General features: G+C 43.3%; 1 protein-coding gene across 2 annotated transcripts in view; it reads left to right on the top strand.

The window, feature by feature from the left end:
- The first annotated feature begins 3285 nt into the window (after window positions 1–3285).
- mrtfab (myocardin related transcription factor Ab) overlaps window positions 3286–23714 on the top strand; it is a 60850-nt gene continuing 40421 nt past the window's right edge. Inside the window, exons 1-3 of one of the 2 annotated variants that reach the window (XM_083787202.1) lie at window positions 3286–3385; window positions 4682–4729; window positions 9358–9529. In XM_083787202.1, coding sequence (XP_083643328.1) covers window positions 9427–9529 — 103 coding nt within the window. In that variant the 5' untranslated portion in view covers window positions 3286–3385; window positions 4682–4729; window positions 9358–9426. Of the gene's footprint in view, window positions 3386–4681; window positions 4730–9357; window positions 9530–13173; window positions 13576–23714 lie in introns of those variants that run through there. The other variant, XM_083787204.1, reaches the window with a different exon arrangement.

Here is a 23714-nt window from a genome sequence, read left to right as displayed (position 1 = left end):
TGTATGGTGTTTCATATCAGCTTGGTTAGTGTACTATGATGTCGATGTCTTGGAGTCATGAGCTTACGGTGCTTAACTATTTGAACAAGGAGGGTAGGTACTAGGTAGTACCGTCGCCCATATTCCATCTCGCCATTCACAAGAAGACTTTGAAAAGATAAGGACTGACACTGTCTCACATCTACCATACACCAGGAAGACTGTGGATATACTTTGAAAATAAATCTGACACTGTCTCACATCTACTATACACTATAGAAGACTGCAAAGACTTTGAAAGAATTTGAAAATACCAAAGTGTGACACCCAGGCACATCAGCTCTGTGAAGTTGCTAACTTCACGGAGGCTCTCACATCTACCAGAAACTAGAATCAGGATAGGACTGTAGCATATTCATTGGGTTCTTGTTGCTGAGCCCATGTTCTGCAAAGTTGGGTTGACGTCTGTCAGAATTGCTGTGTGGCAATGATTGTGGACAATATCAAGATTGCACATACTGCTGTGGAAAAATGCCCTGGTGAAGGAACAGGTAAAACCACTAGGATTTCACACAGCAGGTGTTGGCTGCTGTTTTGGTGGCCGAGTTACATAATTAGCTACCATGCAAATAGCCATGCAACAACATGTATGCCCACACTGTAAAATCCTCAGTGTTCGTTTATTTGTCCAAAGAGTATGTGATAGCCTATATAAGTTTCATAAAGGCCTTTATTATTATTATTATTATTTAGTGTGGTTAGACTATATTGTTATTGTGACACTTTCTTTTTCCTCCGGAGTAATCGAATAATCAATTTGAGTAATCGAATAATCGAATCGAACTTCCGTTGTGATTGGCCGAGCTTTGCATAACGTTTGTAGCAGCTAATTGGCTGTTGATTAACCAATCTATGTTTTACAAACAGACTATTCCGGATTAATCTAACTTTCACTGTGATTGGCCGAGCTTGCATAACGTTTGTAGTAGCCTAACTAATTGGCTATTCCGGAGTAATCTAACTTCCGCTGTGATTGGCCGGGTTTTGCATAGGTTTGTATTAGCTAATTGGCTGTTGTTGGTTACATAACCAATCTATGTTTTACAATCGTTTATAAAGACATGAATTTCATTGAAGGGGAAGAAAGACCAAACTATTCAAGCGTTATAGAAGTTTTCAAATTAGGGAGGGGCCTATAGCGGCAACCACAATTTTAAAAATTTCTAAAATTGCGACTTTTGTCATGGTAGGCTATACTATACCATGCAGATACGCCTGTGATCTTTGGCAAAATTACAATTTTGTTGTTCCCTTTTTGGGAATCCCACTTATTTCCGGACCATTAGCTAAAGAAAGAAAGGGTATTTTTTTTATATAGCTGTCTGAAAATGTCTGCAAACCAGAAATGACCCACCCCCCCCCTGTACTCTGTACTTTTATGGATGATATGATATGCACACGGCTGCCATCCTGCCAGCAAGGTGCTACCTAGGTGCAACTTCCCATAGACAGCCCATTCATCCAAACAGAAAAGTCCTATTTAATTGTATTAAATAACGTGAAACTCACCAACATTGCAGGTGTAGGCCTACACATGGGCTGTTGAGTGATCACTGAGTTGAGTGAGCACTTCCAAACTCCAGCACTTGGGGGAAAAAATCATCTGCAAGGACTTTCTGGACATATAACATGTCTACAGTGGACTGGATTTTTATTAAACAAACACATATAGAAAGAGGATAATTCAAGCTTTCCGTACAGCTGCAATGTTGGTGAGCTTGGCGTTATTTAATACAATTTATAGGACTGTTCTGTTTGGATGAATGGGCGGTCTATGGGAAGTTGCCACCAACGTAATCAAAAATGTCAACCAAAGAACAAGATTCCTTTACACAGGATCTCCTCACTGGTCAACAAAAACACCTTGAAGACCTTAACAGGAGCCCTCGTACAAGGTTTCTTTGACTATGCATGCACCTCCTGGTACCACAGCACCTCAAAGGCCCTTAAAACTAGGCTCCAGACTTCCCAAAACAAACTGGTCAGGCTCCTACTTGGCCTCACCCCCCGAACCCACCTCACTCCTGCCCACTTTGACAGGCTGGAATGGCTTAGGGTTGACGACAGAGTACAGCACCTTGCAATGGGTCTGGTCCACACCACCAAGATATCCATGTACCTGTCTAGATACTTCCTTAATGTTAACGAAGTCCACACCCACAACACCAGTGGGAGTGCAACGAACCATGTACAACCCAGATTCGGCACAAACAAGGGACTAAATTATTTTCGCTCCTATATGCCAACAAAATGTGGAACGCCCTACCAACAGTCATTAAGACATGCTAATCCCTTGACTCCTTCAAAACCACTCTCAAAGGGCACCTACGGACGGCTGCAATTCGAAACTGGCCCCCGTAAAATCTGAATCCCCCCCACCACCCCCCTTTTTTCCCCCTCACTGTATATGTTTCTTTTCCTTTTTTCCCTCCTTTATGATGAATTCCTGTTCTGTTCTTTGACTATATAGAAGTGTCTATTTGTATGTCTCTAAATGTTTTGATGATGAACATGGTGGACCCTCTTGTAAGTGTAATGCTTAATTGGGTTGTCCACTCACAGTTATAGTCTTTGTATTGAGTTTGTGCTTGAAATGTACTGTAATTCTGCAAACGGTTAATAAATATTTCAATCAATCAAAATCAAGCACCTCGGTAGCACCTTGCTGGCAAGATGGTGTGCATTGATTGCTTGATAAATTGAAATAGGACCACAATGGAAGCACGCCCTCAAAACCATAACAACTTCAGACCATTGCGTTGTGCACATTTCACCAGCAGATGGAAGCAGAGACGCTGCAAAAAGGTAGTTGTTATTATTGGGGTTGCTAAGGAAGATAGTGTTTACGGTATATATGCGAGTATAGGGTACGTTTTGGCCTTTAACGCGCTTTTTAGGCACAATTTACACATCTGCCTCATGAAATCACGGAGGTGTTGAAATGTTGAAAAATACACTTTCAATTGGGGGGTTCTAAATATTGTAAAAACAAAACAAAAAAAATAAATCACTTACATGTGACTTTAAAAGTGTAATAGTAAAATAAACAATATTCTTCGACAGTCAGTAAATTCCTAGAGATTACCAAATGAAAATACTGATCACTTAGTGGTAAAATAGTACGAACGTATCACCAGCCTTTCCACCGCGGAGGAACCTCACATAAACTGTGAAAGGGGAAAAAAAACAAGTTCAAGTTGTTTTTGAAGCGGAGGAGGGATTTCCGGTCAAAGTTTCCTTTGTGATTCGGAAGTGGTGCACTACATACATGTTTGTGGCTGGCGTGACGCTGCTACCATCAGTATCCTCTTTAACAACAACAACACCACCATCATAACCATGATAAGTAAGCATGCCATGCATTGATATTATAATATATCGCATCGTTGCGCGAAAGAGATATAGGCCTTTCCTGTGTTGGATTTACGGCGTCAAACCTGAAAAAGAATAAAATCACCAACAAAAGTCCGCGGCGTGACAGACAGGCACTGTTGGTATTCAGGTAGCATTGCTGGTTAGCAGCATAGCAAGCTAACGCTAGCTAACTGTCTGAGTGCTACGAGATGTGTGCTCCTGCTTTCAGATCTAGCAAGCGCTGAGCTTATACCACTCAAGCATCGAATGCATTTTTAGGCGGTAGTCTTGGTTGTTTGTATTGAAGATTCCCACTTTTAGTTTGCGTTTTCACAACACGGGTGAGTTGTTGAGTTCCCCTCCCCACCCAGATTAGCTAACAATAGCCGGCCAGACTGTCTATTTTGGCCAGTGACAGCTGTAAAGGCAGCTGCCCCGTGACATCTGTGACAAGGCCTCCGATTTGTCGAATCCATTGATTGATTGATTGCAATATGTATTAACAGTTTGTAGAATTACAGTACATTTCAAGCACAAACTCAATACAAAGACTGTTAACTGTGAGTGGACGACCCAATTAAGCATTACACTTGTTTACAACAGGGTCCACATTGTTCAATTCATCAAAACATTTAGAGACATACAAATAGACACTTCTATGTAGTTAAAGAACAGAACAGGAATTCATCATATAGAAAGCAAAAAGGGAAAAGATACAGAGGCCAGTTTCGAGTTGCAGCCATCCGTAGGTGCCCTTTGAGAGCGGTTTTGAAAGAGTCAAGGGATTCACATGTCTTAATGACTGTTGGTAGGGCGTTCCACATTTTGGTGGCATAGGAGCGAAAATAATTTAGTCCCTTGTTTGTGCCGAATCTGGGTTGTACATGGTTTGTTGCACTCCCTCTGGTGTTGTGGGTGTGAACTTCGTTTACATTAAGGAAGTATTTAGACAAGTACATGGGTATCTTGGTGGTGTATCGAATCTTGTAGACCAGACCCATTGCAAGATGCTGTACTCTGTCGTCGACCCTAAGCCATCCCAGCCTGTCAAAGTGGGCAGGGGTGAGGTGGGTTCGGGGGGTGAGGCCAAGTAGGAGCCTGACCAGTTTGTTTTGGGAGGTCTGGAGCCTTTCCAAATTATCAATGCTCTCAATTCCACAGAAATGTCCCTGCCACAGACTAATTAATCCTACTACCTCAGGGTAGAGCCACAACTTCTGGCAGTGAAGGATTTGGCCTAGTCTCAACCTAATCAAAGCATAAACCCTGTTATTTCTCATCCTTTCAGCTCTGTCCTGCTGAAATGGGAAAACGCCCCTCAAGGATTTATTAACAGGTAAGCAACAAGCCTCACAGTTCAGTTTCTCTCTCTCCGTGTCACACTATCATGCCATTGCCTATCATATTACTTTTTCATTTTATTACTGGTCTGGAGGAAAGAGATTTGTTGCTTTGGAGCAGCTAGTCTGTCTACTGTTTTTCATTATCCTTGTGGGTAGTACTTGGGCTTTTTATAGATTGGCTCCAATGAACAAAATCAATGTGTGAACTCACTGCACTTGACATGTACATGATTCCACATAGTCATTCTTCCCTTTAAGCCCGCCTTGATGAGAGACAGGCAAGCACATAGTGTGTGTGTGTGTGTGTGTGTGTGTGTACCTGTGTGATCGATCGTGTTGCAAATCTATCTGTAAGACTAGTGTAGGCGTGCACAGAGGAATGAATACGAGAGAACACAGTGTCCCTCCCTCGTGCATTGTAGCAGTACAATGCACTCTGCGTGTTTCAACATTATCCCTGTTTGACATGGTCGCTACAGGCAAGGGGGATGAAACAAAATACTGATGGTGGTTTACTTTGGTTATTAACTTTTTGAGATATCCTGCTGGTCTGTTATTGCAGTGATTACTTTAATCGGTTGGGAGCCTAGTTCCTCTCATGGAAACGGCCCTTGCTGACTAATAAAACATTCCTTTTTTTTTTCCTTTTGAAAAAAAAAAAAGGTTTTTGGGGCTTTTTGCCTTTATTAATTTTACAGTAGTTACACAGGAAAGGGGGAGGGGGAAGACACGCAGCAATGGTCATCGGGATTGGGACTCGAACCCGTGGCGCGACACGCTGTCAGGCCAGCCTAGGTGCCTGGCTGGACCAACATGAATCTTTTTAACAAGATTGAGCCTGTATGTACCGGTGTATATACAGTTATCATGTAGTTTAGGATCTCAGCAGAAGACTTAAGTTTAAAGACATTTGATAGCAATGTGTTGTGCCGTGACAGAGCACGTATCACATGCTGTGTCTTTAGGCCATAGTACCTGTGCTGCCTGACTGCAAAGCAAATTTGTCAACTAACAGGCAGCACATTTAACTAATGTCATTTGTCAGGTGACTGGCTGAATTCCAGCACATAAAAATGTAGCATTATGACAGCGGTGTAGTAGGCTACCTACCGGTACTACCTAGTACCTACACATTTCCATGTCACCGATACCGAATAGAGTTATGTGTCACGATGCTGCAACACTGTGACCTTCTGTTATTGATTTACAGACTACTGCATTGTGGTGCCTGGGAATTTCACTGCTGTGTTATTTCCCATTTTTGCAACCTCATTTCATTTCCTTGTTTCTCTATCCCTGTGAATGGTGATGCCTGTGTGCCCCTCAGCAAGGCTTCTCTCGGCTGATACAACTCATGTCTGAAGTTTTGTTGTGTGATCATGTCCATGTTTTAATGTAATTATCCTGAAATTAACCCATGAAGCTAAATGGTTTGTCTACAGAGTTGAAGCTCTCCCTGCTTAATTATCAATTAGATTAGTGAGGAGGATGCTAGAGGATTGGCTGAGGGCTGATGTCATGCTGATAATACTGTGACTAAATAAACAAGTATGTTTGCAGTGCACAATTTGCAGTAGACAATCACTTGATTGATTGTTTATTATTATTATCATTATATTAGGCCGAAAGATTTGATGTTCATGAATGTAATGATTGGTCAGTTTTGTGTAGCTTATTTACTTATTACACTGTTTCTCCGCCTTCCAGGGATGCTTTGCAAACCAAAACGTGTAGACTGAATAGTTTCCCACACTAGGTCCCTTTTCTGTTTGTCAAAGTTTTCAGTGGGAACGTTATAAGTGGAGGCAATACATGGGCATTAAAATGCATGCGAGGCTCGCACATATACGTTCGTGCACGTTCTTCTTTTGGCTGCATTGTGCATTTGACGATAGCCTAATCAGAGCTTTCCATACTCAAATTACACACACATTAAAACCATTTGGTTCCATTTGAGATTTTGAGCATAATGGTCTGGATAATGTCTGTAATTTATAATAATGAAAGTAAAATATAGTCTTCTTCAGAGGCACATCTCAAAATCAAGAGCGACCATTGGTTCATGAGGTAAAGGTATCTTCAGTGATTTCACTCAATTCAAACTATAGTAGTGCTGACCAAGGAGTTCCTCCCTGTCCCCAGTTCACCCGTGGGGTCAAAAAAGCTTAGGTTTCGTTTTTGGCTAGAGGGGCCATCCTTCATCCAATCAGGATGAGAGGGGCCTTCCTCCAACCATGATCGAGCAGAGGCGGGCCTTGGTGTGCGTGCTGTAGGCCTGTTGCCTGTTGCCAGTGCCCCCCCCCCCCACTGTAGAGTGTGGGGGGACGCTGAGTTTTTTCCAAATTATGGGCCGTGGGGAAAAAAACTTTTTGACCAATCACAGTCTGGGATAAATATTTTTTTCTGAATCAAATAACACTAGGGCCGGCGGGGGCCTTTTCCCCCCTCCACTTCCGGTTCCTGCCTGTTGTATGTGTCTCCTAGCAACCGAAGATCATTCAGACGGTGGTGACAAGCGTCTTCTAGTGTTTAACACTGAAAACACAAACATTTTCTCGTCTTTGGCACAGAAAGAGTTTTAACCCATTCTGGACGGGAACCCCTTTTATTCTACAAACTCATAGCATGTGCCATGCTACGTTGTGTCAAATGTCAAATCTTTGCTTCTGGGGGCGTTCCTGGAAGTTTCAGATTTGGGTCAATAATTATACAGATAATTCTAGGGGTCCTTGACATGAAAAAGGTTGAACCACTGAGATAGAAACATAGGTTCTTCAGAAAACTAGAAGTATTTTTTTTTTTGAATCGGCCTTAGGTCTAAATGGGTTCATGTGAATATAAGATATGGTCATTTGAACACATAGGCTAAGGCTACCTACAATATGCGGAAATGTAAATCTATGTAGAATAATGCTTACTCTGAGGTTTGATAACTAGAGAGCCACCCAACGGCAGTCAGACGGCACTCGTCTTATTTCCCCCTGGCCACTGTGGCCGGCGCCCCTGTAGGCACAAAACACACATTTGCAGCAAGGTTCGTAAACACTGCAGCAGAAGCCGTGAGGACATCACTGCCTTTTGTAAACAGCCATTAGCCGCCTGCTGTCCAAACCGGCCCAGGACCTATCCAGTTCATCTCTGAAATGAAGCTGGTCAAGGCCTTTAGGGAAATGTGTTTTGAATTGTGAAGAAGAAATCAAAAATAAATCGGTATACACTTGAAGATTGCAGATTAATTTAAATTCCGGACTTTGCTTTTGTAGGAAAGGGCAAAACTCAGTCGGAAGCTGTCATAATATTGAGTGCTAGCCTAGGATGTTTCTCAACCACTGTCCATGATGGACAGGCACACTGTAAAGGAAACACCAGTCTGACTCTTAGACAGGCAAAAGTTGTTAGTACCACCAACATGTACATTTTTCCCCAATGGTTTTTGTTTTCAATCTTTAGCCTACAGTCCTGCATTCTTTGTGTGTGTGTGTGTGTGTGTGTTTTTGAGAGTTTCATAATTGCGCAACAAAGACATTCAATGTTTTGATGGTGACTGTCTTGACGTGTTGTAACGTGCTCAAGCCCTTCAGGTACCAGATCTCTCTATCTTGCGCTCTCTCTTTCTCCCTTTTTATTCTCCCACCCTCCGCTCTGTTCCGCTCAGTGTCTCCTGACCTGAAAGCGATAGGCGTGTCAGCAGCAAGGGAAGGATTGAGAGAAAGGAGATGGGGCGATGGTGGAGGGGGGTTGCAAGGAGAGAGCGGGTGAGAGAGATAAAACCAGAGATGGAGTGAGGGAGGAGATGAGTTGGCAAGTTAGAACAGGAGGTATAGAAGATTTCTGGCCCTCCACTAGTGACAATATCATCACGTTCTTTCTCCATCTTTGGAGATCTGCTAACTAACAATCTGATAATTAACAAGTTATTAAGGTCGGCAGCTCAACAATTATTGATCTAGCAATAGCCTGTTTTCTTTTCTTTTTAAAATATTTTAGTTTTAGCTTTTTGCCTTTATTGATAGTTATTAGTGAAGACAGACAGGAAAGTGGGAGGGAGAGACATGCAGCAAAGGTCTTCATGAACGGGACTCGAACACGCAACGCAACGCGCTGTCAGGCCAGAGCCTATATGTGGCATGCGCCTGGACCACTAGGCCAGCGGGCGCCGGCCCCCAGCAGTAGCCTGTTAATGTTGCATTTTACCACTGCACAAAGTGACACAGACAGACAACAGGTACTCAACTGGATAAATGGGTATAACGGGAATTGCATAACAAGGTGGGGCATGCATTCCCTATTTGCATCTTTCTCAAGTAGGCTGGTACCTAACGGGCAGCGGTCTAGTACTTTGATGGTTTAGTTATCACACTATTGTAATGAAATTGCTGCAAGCATAGATGGAAAAACTATTGGCATTGGCAAAGGACTCACTACGTATTGTGATCTATCAGCGGTGTCCATCTGACACACCCATTGTGTGGGTCCTCGTAACACACAGGCCAAGACGCTGAGCCACGAGGTGGAAAGACACAGGGATCCATGCCTTTTATAGATGAGATCAATCTGATTCTTAATACAAAACGGTTGTGCTTTCCTGTTTGTTTACTTTGTGTTTTATTTTGCGCTGCAGGTCTCTGTCACCCTGGCAACACTGGACCCACAGAAGGGGGTAGAGCCATGTCCCGGCAGTGGACCGGCGATGGGCTCTGCCCCCAGCCCTCAGAGCGAGGCAGTGACCAATGAGCTGCAGGAACTTTCCCTACAGCCCGCCCCCAACATGCCACTGCGGGAGAGGAAGAATGGTGAGAGGACACTAAACAACAACTTGCTATCTGTTTACTCACAAGTTAACACACTCTCACACACACACACACACACACACACACACACACACAAATGCGCACACACATACATTCGTGCACACATACACACGTGCACACATACACGCTCGCACACTCTCTCTCTCTGTGTGTCTCTGTATTTGTCACTCATCCTTTTTCCCTCTCACCCCGGTTGCAAAGAGCTGAAATGCCACATTAATTGTTGTACACCACTATCATTATATACTTCAACATTACCAGCTTTATAATGCTGACATAGAACGTCTGTATGAATTGCTAAAATGTATTTGTTGTTTTGAGTCTTGTTTACACATCGATTTCCTCAGTACATTAGGCCAAGCAAAATAAATGATTGGTCTACGGTTGGCGACCCATTTGATTTTATTGGCATTTGGTGGAAAAAAAAGTCACTCAGACCAAAAAGGTCTTTATATATGCATATATATGCAGCCCAACAAAACGTAGCCTACACCTGCCCAAAGCCAAAGTTTTTCAAGTTGTTTAACGACGTACTCGACTTATTAGAGAAGTCAGCTTCTCCGTCCCAGAGAGCACGACGGGTGGATTGACAGTTGACGTTACTGTGTACTGGTTTGTCTTGCGCTGATTTGAATGAAAACACAGGCGTGCAATTATACTTTATATACGGATCCCGACAACAGTGTTATCCCATTCCCCACACGTGGATAAAGAAGAGGGCAAAGTAGGAGCTGTTTTAAGTGCATTGAGTGTCACGCTTTAATATTCTAAGAGACGAGACATTTCTTTCTTTCATACCCTCTACTACTGCAGCCACAGTCTGTGGGAATCTCGCTCTCGCTCTCGCTCTCGCTCTCGCTCTCTCTGTGTGTCTCTCTCTCTCTCTCTCTCTCTCTCTCTCTCTGTGTGTGTGTCTGGGTCGGGTCTCTCGGAATGTCACAGATTTATTTTGGATTTCGGAACCATTCTTTTGGACCCATGAAGAGCTCTACTATGTTGTGTGAGCTAGCTAGCTATCCTTCTGCGAAAATAAATAAATATATATATAATAAAATAAATTATCTAAGATCAGCCTACCATCACCCTACCTATCAGCCCAAAAATGACAGCCAACCGGAGACCAATCATTTATTTTGCTTGGCCTTAACCTCTGCTCACACAGATGTCATGCCAACCAGTGGTTGTCCATACACACAACAAGTACTCATTCTGTCATTTCAAAAGTGTTCCTCCAGTGGTAAAGCCACTTCAAGTGGTGCTACAGTCTTGAAACGGTGGCCACTCTGGCAGATGCAAAAGCTGCACAGCATATAGCTTTGTATCTTTGTAGCTGAAGTTGAAACCAGCTCAATGTTTTTGTAGTTGTTGTAGTTTTTGTAGCAGCTACAAACGTCAGCAGAGATGGAGCTCTGGTGTTTGTTTAGACAGATATCTCGTGTTGTGTTTATAGCTACCTAAAGACTCCTCACTCAAACGTGCGGGCAACGGGCAACTCGAAAGCAAACTCCAGTCCACATGCCCAAACATGTGCACAGTTTCGCTCTGATCAAGCCAACGGCGCCGGAGATTAGTTGATCACAGACGGACACGGACGGACAGACAGACAGGGTGCAACACATACTGTACTCTCTCCCCATGCCTTTGGCCTGGAGAAGACAAAAAAGCATAAAAAAGCATATCCACAGGCCACTGCAACATGTGAGCTTGTAGATTGACTATTTTCATTAGTCGTCTAACAACCAGTATATACTGTAGGACATAAGTGGTTAAGAGAGCAGCACAGCTATTTTTGGGAGTCCCATTTAAGGCCTGTGTTTCTGAACGAAGACACTGTAGGATTTCTCAGCAATCGTTGTTGGCTTGGGCCAGTAGTAATAGTGTTTGTTTGCTATACACCCACGCAGATGTAGTCGACATCATTGAAGTCCCACTTTTACCACACACACACACACACACACACACACACACACACACACACACACACACACACACACACACACACACACACACACACACACACACACACAATGGGTACTTTTTACAAGACGGGAGTCGGGACCAGTGCACTGCCACTGTCAGCGTGCACCCTTGCCATAACGGAGCACTGTTGGCTATTGTTCTGAGATGGGCGTTGGCCTTCCTGTTTTCTACAGGCGTGGTTGATCTGGTTAATGTTTTGCCATATATGAGATCTGTATAGTGGTAACCTAGTATCCAGTATCTTGTATAACAAAAAACTTGAACGACATTGAAACATTTGAATTACAGAGGTGACTGTTGTGTAATTAGCCATAGACTTATAGTACAATAAGCAGAGGTACAGGTTAGTGCCTATCACCCCTCTTTTAGACACACACATCACACAGCCTGAGGCCACCACTCCCCAGCCTTAAACAACCCCATCCCCAACTTGCATTAGCCTATTCCTTACACATATTTCATGCTCGCAGTGCAAAGCAGGCATGTTGCTGCAAGAATCCTCTGGCTAATCTTGACATGGAGGTGCTTTAAAGAGCAGAATTATGTGTGTGCGTTTGTGATTACCAGTCAGACAGCATGATGATATAATACCAGCATATCGGTCCTTTCGTAATATCCTTTGTGGGAAATTACCACAAGCCACCAGCCAGATGCCAGAAACTTGCCAAACTTGCCAAAAATGTTGCTCTTTATTGGGACCCAATACAGAGCAACATTTTTGGCAAGTTTCTGACAGTGTGCGGGACCTTAAAGATAACCTTTTTAAGTATGCTCTAGCCTCTAGCCTTCTGAGGTGTGCATCAGCCTTTTGCTAAAAAGATGGTGACCCAACTGACATTATCACCCCCCCCATGCCAATCATTATTAAAAGTAATGCAGAGAGAGAGCACAAGGAGGCCGACAGTGCAGGGAGAGCATGGCTTCGGGGTAAAAAGTATTTAATGTTAATTTAAATTGAGATATTGTATAAAATGATGTTAAAAAAGGCAAAAAATTATATAAATCAAGACGCTGTCGTCGCACGCCGGCCCTGCAAAACGAGTGCTGGACAGAACTTGGCCCCAGGCAAAAACGAATTGCCTACCCCTACGGCCTTCTCCAACTAAATTGCATGGGGTTATTGTGTGGCAAATTCTTGATTGTATAACCACGCAAACCCAAGGTATTATCATGTAATGATAATACATCATGTAATGGCCAGTTTTGACGCGTGTGTGTGCGTGTGCATGCGCACCCTTGTGTGCAAGAATCTCGGTGACTGCGTAAGTGTACATGAGAGCTTTGCATGGGAGTGAGTGTACATCCAGCCAATTTCAAGATATAGACCGTTCACATGAGTGCAGGCTAGGACCAAGCCACTAATTGGATAAGTGAGCCCTTGCTTGTAGACTGGTAGTACGAGATCAACTTTGGGACAGATGAGCATGACATGCGGGTCTGGCGGGTGTGCACCAGGCGGCGGCAGCAGCAGAAGAAGAAAATAATTAAAGTAAATCTGGAGGAGGAGAAATTGAGGAGAGGGAGGAGACGGTGGGGGGGGGGGTCGTATTGCATAACTTCTCTGAGAGGGGAACAGAATACAGACGGATAGAATGGGAGGGTGTGTGTTGCTAGATCTGGAGGAGGCCAGAAGGTGAGGAGGAATGTGCCTCTGTACCAGCTTGTCATTTTCCTTCTCACTTTTAGTTTTAACTTGGGGAGTGACTTAACCGAGAAAGAAGGCAGTGGCTGCAAAGAAGTAACCCTCAGGGTTTTTCTAAAAGTGTTTTGAAGGAAGTGGGTGTGAGAAGGTGTAGCCTCAGGACAGGTCACAACTCAAACACACGGACCTGCACACGCCCACTTCACCAGGGCGCACACTCACTTGACAACTGTCATGACCAGTCCATCGTAACTTGTGGAGTACAACGGCTGCAGAGAGACTGGACTTCTCCCAACTACAATTATTTTCTTCTCCTCTCCTGATGGATTTATAATGGATCATTTAAAGCAGCAAGGAAGTTGACGTTAAATCAGCATGGTACAGAGGGATAGGAGAATAACGTCAGGTAAAACTCCTTACAGAATGATGCCTAGTGTGCACTCTCAGGGTGTTGGTTGGTGCATTGAGAAATTTTGTTGTAACTGACTCACCTGTATTGACCTACGCAATTGAGCACATTGCGTAGGTCAATAATACTATAAAACCTCTACTGCTGCTGTTATACTACCTGTTGCTTAAGTGTGTGTGTGTGTGTGTGTGTGTGTGTGTGTGTGTGTGTTGTTATACTACCTGTTGCTTAAGTGTGTGTGTGTGTGTGTGTGTGTGTGTGTGCACGCACACACTTTTTCGTGTGAGCATTTGCATGCAAGCCTGCACGTTTAAGTTGTAGATGCCTCACATATCTGATTTAGTGTGTTTGTTGGTCTGAGCTGCACTCATATTGTGTGTGTAAGAGAGCCTGTGCTTTTCATCTGTGTTACAATAGAGAAGCATTTTTATTGCTTCTAAAGGTGTCCTGTTAAAAGTTTTACAGGCAGCCTCTAATCTTTTTTTTTTAAATATATGTTTATTGGTAATAGGTTTCAACAGTTTAGTACAGTTTGAACATACCATTTTCTTTTTCTCCCTCACCCCGTCCCTCCCCCCAGTTATCGTCATCATCAAAACAATATAAAAAATAACTAATAATTTAGTACAGACATACAAAAACAAACAGACATATGATATAAACAGTAGGATACAAAAATAATAATTTAAGCACAGATAACAAAAACAATATAAATAACAAAAAATAAAATAAAATAAAACAAAATAAAATAAATACAATTATGAGTTGGGTTATTCGAGTTCAAGAGATAGTCAGTCACAGGCAGCCTCTAATCTTAAGGCCAATTGAGCACCGGAAAAATCCAAACTATGCTTCCCCTTTCACTGTCACAGAAGTTTATATTCATCATAATCATCATCATTATTATCTGGCCCTGTCATCGAGCCAAGACTCCGGAAAGAGATGAAAGGACACACTGGTATGTGCTTCATATAGCAGTTTCAGCATAGCTTGCAACTGGTGCAAAAATGAGAAGAACCTCTGCAGGAATGAAGGTAACCACCGTATCCAGAAGTTCTGAAACAATATTCTCATCATGACACAAAAACTCTTGAGTTACTCTCATTAGTTAGTTAGCCAAGTCCCAAGTTTACTGTCTACAACATCCCATCAGATTTGTGGTATCCATTGACTGACACTTGTTCTCACTAGATGGGTGATGTTGATACATACATACATACATACATACATACATGGGCTCTTCTGAAAGGAGCCACTTCTCCCTGAGGGCTCACAGGCCTGGACTTGGGGTGGGGTCAGGGACTCAGATGGGGCTGAAAGTGTTTGGCTGACTGGCTGCAGAGCGACATGGAATGTTGTCTGGTCTTGCTGAAGCTGTTATTCACAGCTAATGTTCACTCGGAACACATTATTCATAAATAGACGAACATGCAAGGATCCGTCCACCAGTGGGGAATAGAAACTGCAGGCTTTCTATTCCTGAAAAGTTGCAATTTGATAATGGAAGCCACCGTTCTCACGATAATAAAAAATATTTTTTGAAAGAAACCCAGCGATGATGTCACTGGTGGACGGGTTTCTCAACTGCCCACAGCCCTCCTATGAGAAACGGACTGAGTAGGATTTCTTTTTAACATTAGTGAGGACCAATTACATGAAGATAAGTTTGATTTATTTAATTTCAGGGGATCCAATTGAGACCAAGGTCTCTTTTTCAATGGCGCCCTGTATACAAACAAGGGGTGGCGGTGGCTCAGGGGTAGAGTGCCTGGATGGTAACCGTAAGGTTGCCAGTTCGAACCCGGGCTCCCCCAGAGTTACTGTCGAAGTGTCCTTGAGCAAGACACTGAACCCCTAATTGCTCCCGATGTGCTAGTTGCATGGTTTGCATGGTTTCCGCTGCCATCGGTGTATGAATGTGTGTGTGAATGGGTGAATGTAATGCACAATCTCTGTAAAGCGCCTTGGATAAAGGCGCTATATAAATGCACCATTTACCATTTACCATTTACCAAGAACATTTACAGGATACATGTATTTGTGTATTTTATTTATTTAAGAAATAGGTTGTTGTGACTGTAATGGGCAATTGTTTAGATCAGGGGTTCCCAAACATTTTAGCTTGAGACCCAAAAGAGAAATGAGATGTTTGCCCTGGACCCAATCTAGCGAAAATAACATTCTACAAGCTCCGCTACGAGCTTGCTATTTTCACTACTTTTTATTTATTTATAATTTGATTTTCTGATTTTATTTATGAAATACTTTTGACACAAATGGGTCCACTGTTTGGGAAACAGTGATTTAGATAGATGATCTGAAGTGAAAACTATTCTATGGTAATATGGTCTGGTCACTGGAATCACATATGCCTGCAGGGCCTATAGGACTGATTCCCAGCACGACTTTGTCATTTATACCTCGATAAACATTCCAAGGAGAGTAGAATACCCACTGTGGTGCATCTTTAAGAGGATACTGCTTAGGGCTATCTGAGATGTCTGTGCCATCCAGGCCTGTCTCAAAGAGAGAGCCTTACATTGCCACCACAGTAATTTCTGTCCAGTTTATATCCACTCTTGTTGTCTCCACCAGGCCGAAGGCATGTGGGGAGAGTATGTTTTGCACTCCGTCCGTCCGCGTGTCCGTCCGTCCGTCCGTCCGTCCGTCCGTCCGTGTGTGTGTCCGTCCGTGTGTCCGTGAACAGCTAATCTCGGCCACCGTTAACCCGGTCGATGCCATATTTTGCACACACACTCCCTGGATGCCAACGATGAACCTCTGCCCCAAACTTTCCAGAACGGCCTGGTATAGCGCCACCAGGAGGCCGCTTTGTGCAAAACAAGTTTTTGCACAGTACACCTACAGATTTTGTCCAAACATCACGCAAATTGGTACACAGTCTCTCTAGAGCCATTCAACGAAACGGGTCTTTCAGATTTATCAGACTCCATCCTGATTGGTTAAGATTGGCTTCCAAAGTTCACAGGAGTGCTCAGTTTCAAACAAAATGCTGCAAATCATGAACACATCGCGTGATTTCCGTGAAATTGTGCACCCACATTCCCACTAGGCCGAGGACGAAATGCCACATGAACAATTTCAACTCAGCCTCAAGGTGGCGCTATAACTGGCCGAAAAGTGTTTTTACCTCTAACTGCACGGATCTGTGGATAACCTGGTGGAGACCTGTGCCCGGAAGGGCACTTTTTCTAGTTAATGTTTTGTGACCATTTATATGCAGAGCGGTTCTTCCCTATTCTCGGTGCTAAAAGCCATTTGTACAGTTGCAGTACATTAATGGCCACTGTAATCTTATTTACTATCTGAAACATAAGTGTGATATTGCTGCCATGCAACTATATATCATAAGGTCATATTTTGAGAAATAAATATATTGATGATACTTCAGTCTAGCATGTCTATTGCATTGTAGACTGTTGCCCTCCCTATGCATTTACTACTGTGGACAAAATCCTTCTTTAATGTTGTTACACAGTGGATGAGTGGAACCAATTTTGCATGTCTAAGCAATACAAAAAATTAAATCCCGTCTCAACTAATTACCAGATTGTTCCTTGTATTGTATATTTTGACAGCTGAGAACTCGATTTTATTTAAATTGCTGCATTTATATCGGTCAGGATCCAAGAAGAACTGAATTCTGCAGTGGCTAAAAGTGTGGATGTGTAGCCCCCATGTGAGCCCATAGCCCTATAGCAGAAGTGTGTGTGGTAGTGGTTGGCGGCAATGTTATGTAACTATATGGAAGGCTGCCAACAGCTCAAGCCCCGGTACACTCTCTCAGCAGGCAGAGGGGCGGGGGGGGGGGGCACATGGAGGGAATGAGATGTAGAGATTTATAGACAGGGGAGAGAGAGCGGGAGGGGGTGGTGGTGGAAAGAGAAGCAAAGTAGGGGGAGAATGAGAGTGTGGGACTGAGGACGGGTGCATGGTGGGGTCCATGTGTTCTCCCAACAGTCCAAACACAGCTGGGGCAAAACTAAAGCTCTGTCCCAGAACAGCTTTGCCAGAGCAAAAGATGCATCCATTCTCTGCCGCTCCCCTCCTCTTTCAACAATTTATTTTCCTGTCTCTCTCCCATATTCTTACTCTTACTCTACTTATTAACTCTTTATGCGAGTGCCTTCTTAAATAGATCATGTCGATGTGGTCGACTCAGGGAACAGCAGCTAGTGTTCGGCTATCTCACCACCACAGTTGCATAACAAAATGTGCTCTTTTCTAAACAACTGGGAGACTAAATGCTGTAGGATTTCGAGTGAACCCAAACAGATTTTGCACACTTCTATTCTATCATAAACACACTGGCATGAGTGTACATGGACACGATTAAACACGTTTATGTAACTGCCTTGGGAAAGGCTTCCATTATTTATGTGTCCTATACACACACACACCCATTGGCTATGTATGAATCACCAGGCAAAAGATGCACACATGGGCCTCACAGATTAGAACACAGACAGACAGACAGACAGACACTGTGTGTGTTCTGTGTGTCAGACAACTCACACAGTGTCTTCATAATTCAATGTTAATTTTGGAACAAACATGCATTTATAGCCTGGCACAAGAAGCCTTCCAGCATTACGGTGCTACCTGACAGCACTTTATTTCAACAATTAACACATGCACGCGCACGCGTGCAAACTGTGCATACACACCCTTAACTTTGATTTGCAACTGCCAATAAAGCGAGATCTATAGCCTAAAGCTAGGCAAAGTGTCAGCATTTCGATAAGGTCTTCTCTGTGCAGCACCTACAAGCCCACTCATGTTGCCTTCTTATGTTTTCAGACTTTTCACATGTGCACATTGGTATCGTACCACACACTTGGGGCCACCTAAGTGCACATGTAAAAAAAAGTGTTTGCCAGGATTTGTGTGTCTGCTCTGTGTGTGTGAGGTTATTTTCCCTTGTATTTCTCCCTCAGGGATCAGTAATTGTGATTCTGGGCTCACAGGAATATTTTGTTACATCTGTTGACAGGAATATTATGGTCTACACCTCTACAATCTTCGCTAGCAATTGTGCTTGTAATGTAGGAATTGAAGCATACTTCATGTAGTTGCACTCGATGTAATGAGTCCCACTTCAACAACGTTAGGAGTCATATTTTGCCATTTTTACAAATTGCAGCATTTAACTCCCATTTTATTTTACATGGTTATAATGTGATTATATTCATGTAGAAAACAAAAGAAGAAATGTTTATTATAACTAAAGCTAGCAAAATAAACTAGAATAAAAAAACAGTACAGTAGTGCATCGCATGGATGCAGACGGTTGTTGCACCCCACATGTATTTGTCTGGAGTCATTAGGCATTGAGTCACAGAGTTAGGAGTCTGAGCCACGTACTAATCACTAACTATAGACGTAGAGGTAGTTTACTGGACTCTTGTATTTTGTTACCATGACTCACGCTCTGAACTATGCGACAAGGCGGGAAATCAGTTTAGAAGACATCAGCAGGGTACAAAAAACAGCACAGCTTTCCACGATTGCAGCCGCTAACCACTGTGTGCTCACACAAAGTCATACACATTTGCAAATTCACAGACAGATCCATGCATATGATAAAGCACACACTAACACAACATGAAATGGCATTGATAACAGTAAATAGTTCCTAATAACGGTTTGGGACTTCAAGTGACTAGCCTTCGTTCCTTGGATAGCTCATTATACCAGGCTCGGCTCCTATAATATCAGTTTGACTCCCTACCAGTACACAGCTGTGTGTGTGCAGGCTTCCCCAACACAGTAAAACTGTTTGGTCATTTATTGGGAAAACGGATACGTAAACCATGATTGATATGCTTTTGGTTCACATTTGAAAATACAGGCCGACTGACAAATTACAATTATATGTTATTAGTCAAGACATTCCATTGAAAGCACCATTGGTACGCATTATAATTATAACTAAGCCAACCTTACCTTACACTAACTATTGGGATATCGGAATGATCGGCCACCCCATGTATAAGCTTTGGTCGCATCTTAAATAACGTTGCATACAGTATCTCTGTTCAAGAACATAACGTAAAGATTGTGGTGTAAATGTCACACAATTTAGGGGGAGCAAAGTAGCAAACCAGTGGTAAGTGGTGTTAGACGTTGGTTCTTCTCCCATCATAAATGTCTAATGGCTCTCATCCCAGAACATCAAATAATCTGTTATATTTGCTAGTGTCGCCGTCTTATCTCGAGTATGCTCATCTCCGGGTCAGAGAGATAACGTTGTGAAAACAGTGTAGTTATCGTCCAGGTGTGTCTCACGGAGGGGACACACATGGATGCTTCACTATCAGTGTTGCATAATGTCACCCACACAACAAGTAAGAGTGACTGACATTTGTTGGTATCAGTGTACTGATTTAGAACAGATATGGGGGAATCTCTGTGTTGGCAGTGGGACTGCTTTAGCTTGTTGCAGTCTTCGTTCACCCTGGCATCCCAACATTTTTTTCAGATCTTTATCTACAAGTGTTGTGAGCTTGTATATCAGGTCAGTGTACTCTGTCTTTAGGTTGAGAGTGAGACCACCAATACCATTGCAGCTGTTTCTGGTTGAATTCTTCCACATCTCAGTTTAAAGTGTAGATCAAATGCAAGCAACGGCCTGCCCATTTTGTCTGCCTAGAGTAAACAACGAGGCACCACTTAGAATTATAAACTAATAGAATCTGGAGAGGAGAGTGGATGGGTAAGTGGGTTGGGGTGGATGCTTTGTAAAACCACAGAGAACTTCTTCAAGCAGAACATTGGCACACACACGTCACACACACACACACACACACACACACACACACACACACACATGACACGCACACACACAAAAAAACGTATAAATAACTTGTGGTTAAGTAATTAGATTATTTATTTTCTTTCTTTATTTTGTTTACCTATTCTTCGGCATTGCTGCTGCCATTTGAAGTGTGGAAGAACCCGTTCTGTCCGTCTCAAAACGGGTTGGTTCAGTCCTACGTGTATGGGAAACTATGTCCCCTTTTCCCAGACACACTAATCCCTGTCTCTCAACTTTACACTCACTCACATTTGTAATACAGATATAAACACCATGCACCTTGTGCGTCACCTGCAAGAGGAATTATTTGGGGTGATTGGATGGGTGTAAATTAATGATGCAAGCATTTCACAAGGCTTTTTGCTAGTAAAAAAAACAGACATTCTTTCACCATGTTCATGCTTGCTTTTCATCACTAGCCTGCTAACTAGTTAGTTCAAAGATGTGCATGTTTTGTTTTGTTAGGAAACCTTGTCCCATGCTCCTGTCATGCACAAGTTCTCTCAGCTGTATACTCTGTATGTCTGTCTGTCTCTCTCACACACACACACACACACACACACACACACACACACGACACACACACACACACACACACACACACACACACACCCCGTCTAACACACTCTTCAACTCTTAGTGCTTTGTGTATTTACATTGTTGTCATTCAGCTGATGCCCCAGAGGATATAGTCTACCATTGAGCTGCACGATTGAAATTGAAAGGCATTTGAATTGGTTATTTTCAGTGAGCAACATGGTTCTACGATAAAGTACACATAAAGCTTTTAACTAGGAGTTATCCAAAAGTCATGTTGATGGGGCTTGCATCTACAGGGGTTGATCTCAGGGCGATTCCTGCTGTCTAGTATGCACACAAGGCTGGCTGACTGATCACTGTAGTACCGTGAAGCAAGCACTTTTTTTATCTGTGTTTGTGCGTGCACGGCAGTGACAACATGCCCGTGCTCTGTAGGATTAAATGACAAGCAGACGTACATGAGAAAGGAAATTAATGAAAGCCCATGGAAGTAGAGTATTAGAGGGGTTTGTTCAAAAAGCAAAGGATCTCAGATGTTCAGTTATGTAACAGACTTCCCTCTAAAAATGTCATTTTCCACTCTACTTCACCCTCTACACTCTCTCTCTCTCTCTCTCTCTCTCTCTCTCTCTCTTTCCCCCCCCCCTCCTCTCTCTCTTTTTTCCCTCCCACCTACAGTAGTTTCATATTACTAGATCCTAACAGCTGCCAGATTTCAAGTCTCCTCCTCCCTGGGTCTCCATCCTATAGATGATGCAGACGCTCTCCTTTCAGTCACGTCTCATTTACCTAACTTACTTTCCTTTTCTTTTCTTTTTTCTCCCACCACCAATCCTCTCAACAGTTTACCATTACACTAAAATTAAAATGGACTTGTTTCTGTTGACATGCTGTGACGTAATGAGCGTGCTGCTGCCGCTGCCTTGGCTAAACAAGCAGCCTTTGACCACTATAACAAAAGAGCCTGCTGTGATTTGAGTTGACCCAAGAACCCAACCACCCCGCTAACGCCATTACCATGTTACCTTGCCCCTAAGTTGAAGATTAATTTTCACACAAATAATTGCTACACAATAATTTAATTTAGTTCAGGCTGGGTCGCCTGAGTGAGGGGTATGATGTTGGTAGACCCGAAACCCCGTTGACCTCAGGATACATCACTGAGGATATGTCCCAGGTGCATCCATGCAATGTGTTTTTAGTTATAGTTATTCTATTTATAGTGACTCATAGGAATAGACTGTGACAACCGGGTATAGTCTGGTGACCACCGGAGAGACGGGTGACAGCCGGAATGTAGACGGCACCCGGGTGAGCAGTATGGGTTAGCGCCCCAGCCTGTGTCCTCCATGAGGAGGAAGCCCAACAAACCTTGTGAGGCCTCTAGGAGGGCCATTATAATCCCCACCTCTCCTGAATGAAGTGCCTGGTGCTGGGAGTCTGGTGCAACGCACAGGTCCTGGGCCTGGTGAGAGCAGGAGTGAACCTGGTGAGATGTTGGCGGGGCCCGGACAAGAGTCAACCCACAGAGCCTAGTCCTTCCACGTGCCAGAATTTGCTTCCCCCAGTCCCGTGTGTGTGTGTCTCCAGTGAGAGCACAATGACTTCACTGCTCATCATTCCATTTACAACACTTAATCATTCATTTAATTAAGTTTAATAATGTGATTACATTTTGTATATAAGGCAACCTTTATTTTAGCAATCGTATAGACTACCGGTATGCTTCCCTGAACGAATACTATTGTTTTGGATGACCTTTAAGTAAAATGGCAGATTGTGCCAGCTTGTTGCGAGCTAGTAGATTGGCCTTTTCACATTATTTTAAAGTATATGATAGGGCTTAAGTGGTTGCATGTAAAACCCTCAGATAGAGTGTGACCATTGCCCGGTTATTTAATCCATTAAATCATAGTGCCCAAGCGATTTATAGCAACGGAGCACTTTTACCGACGGACCGGAAGTTATACCGGATGTGGCTGGAGCACCTAAATGTAGCCAAAACACTCTTAACGGCGATCGACAACAACAGGAGGCATGATTTAAATCTAACGCGACTAGCGACTGGACAGCGGGGGCCATCTAACACAGGATGTTTTCTTAGAATTGGACGGGATGATTTAGATCGCGAGTTAACGTTTTAAGGTTTTCGTTGTCGCCGGCTAAACAGGGCGGGAACATTTTCGATGACTTTTTTTTTTTCTTTAAATAGGCTACCCCAAATGTAATATGCATGTATGGGGATAGGTAACTGTACTTGTGTCTGTGTGTGACCATCCCTGTACAGACACGATCAAGCAATGCCAGACTCAGAGACATAGTGCAGAAAATATGGCCAACGCAGCAGACAGTTGAGAGTAGTGGCATAACCGATATTTTAGCCGATATTGCTCTCTTTTTTGTCTCCACCAGGCCGAAGGCATGTGGGGAGAGTATGTTTTGCACTCCGTCCGTCCGTGTGTCCGTCCGTCCGTGTGTGTGTCCGTGAACAGCTAATCTCGGCCACCGTTAACCCGGTCGATGCCAAATTTTGCACACACACTCCCTGGATGCCAACGATGAACCTCTGCCCCAAACTTTCCAGAACGGCCTGTTATAGCGCCACCAGGAGGCCGCTTTGTGCAAAACAACCCGGTCGATGCCAAATTTTGCACACACACTCCCTGGATGCCAACGATGAACCTCTGCCCCAAACTTTCCAGAACGGCCTGTTATAGCGCCACCAGGAGGCCGCTTTGTGCAAAACAAGTTTTTGCAC

Source organism: Protomyctophum parallelum, assembly GCF_964188405.1.
Source record: "Protomyctophum parallelum genome assembly, chromosome: 17".
Taxonomy (NCBI): Eukaryota; Metazoa; Chordata; class Actinopteri; order Myctophiformes; family Myctophidae; genus Protomyctophum; species Protomyctophum parallelum.
The sequence above is the reverse complement of the archived record's forward strand: the minus strand, read 5'-3'. Positions and strand labels throughout refer to the sequence as shown.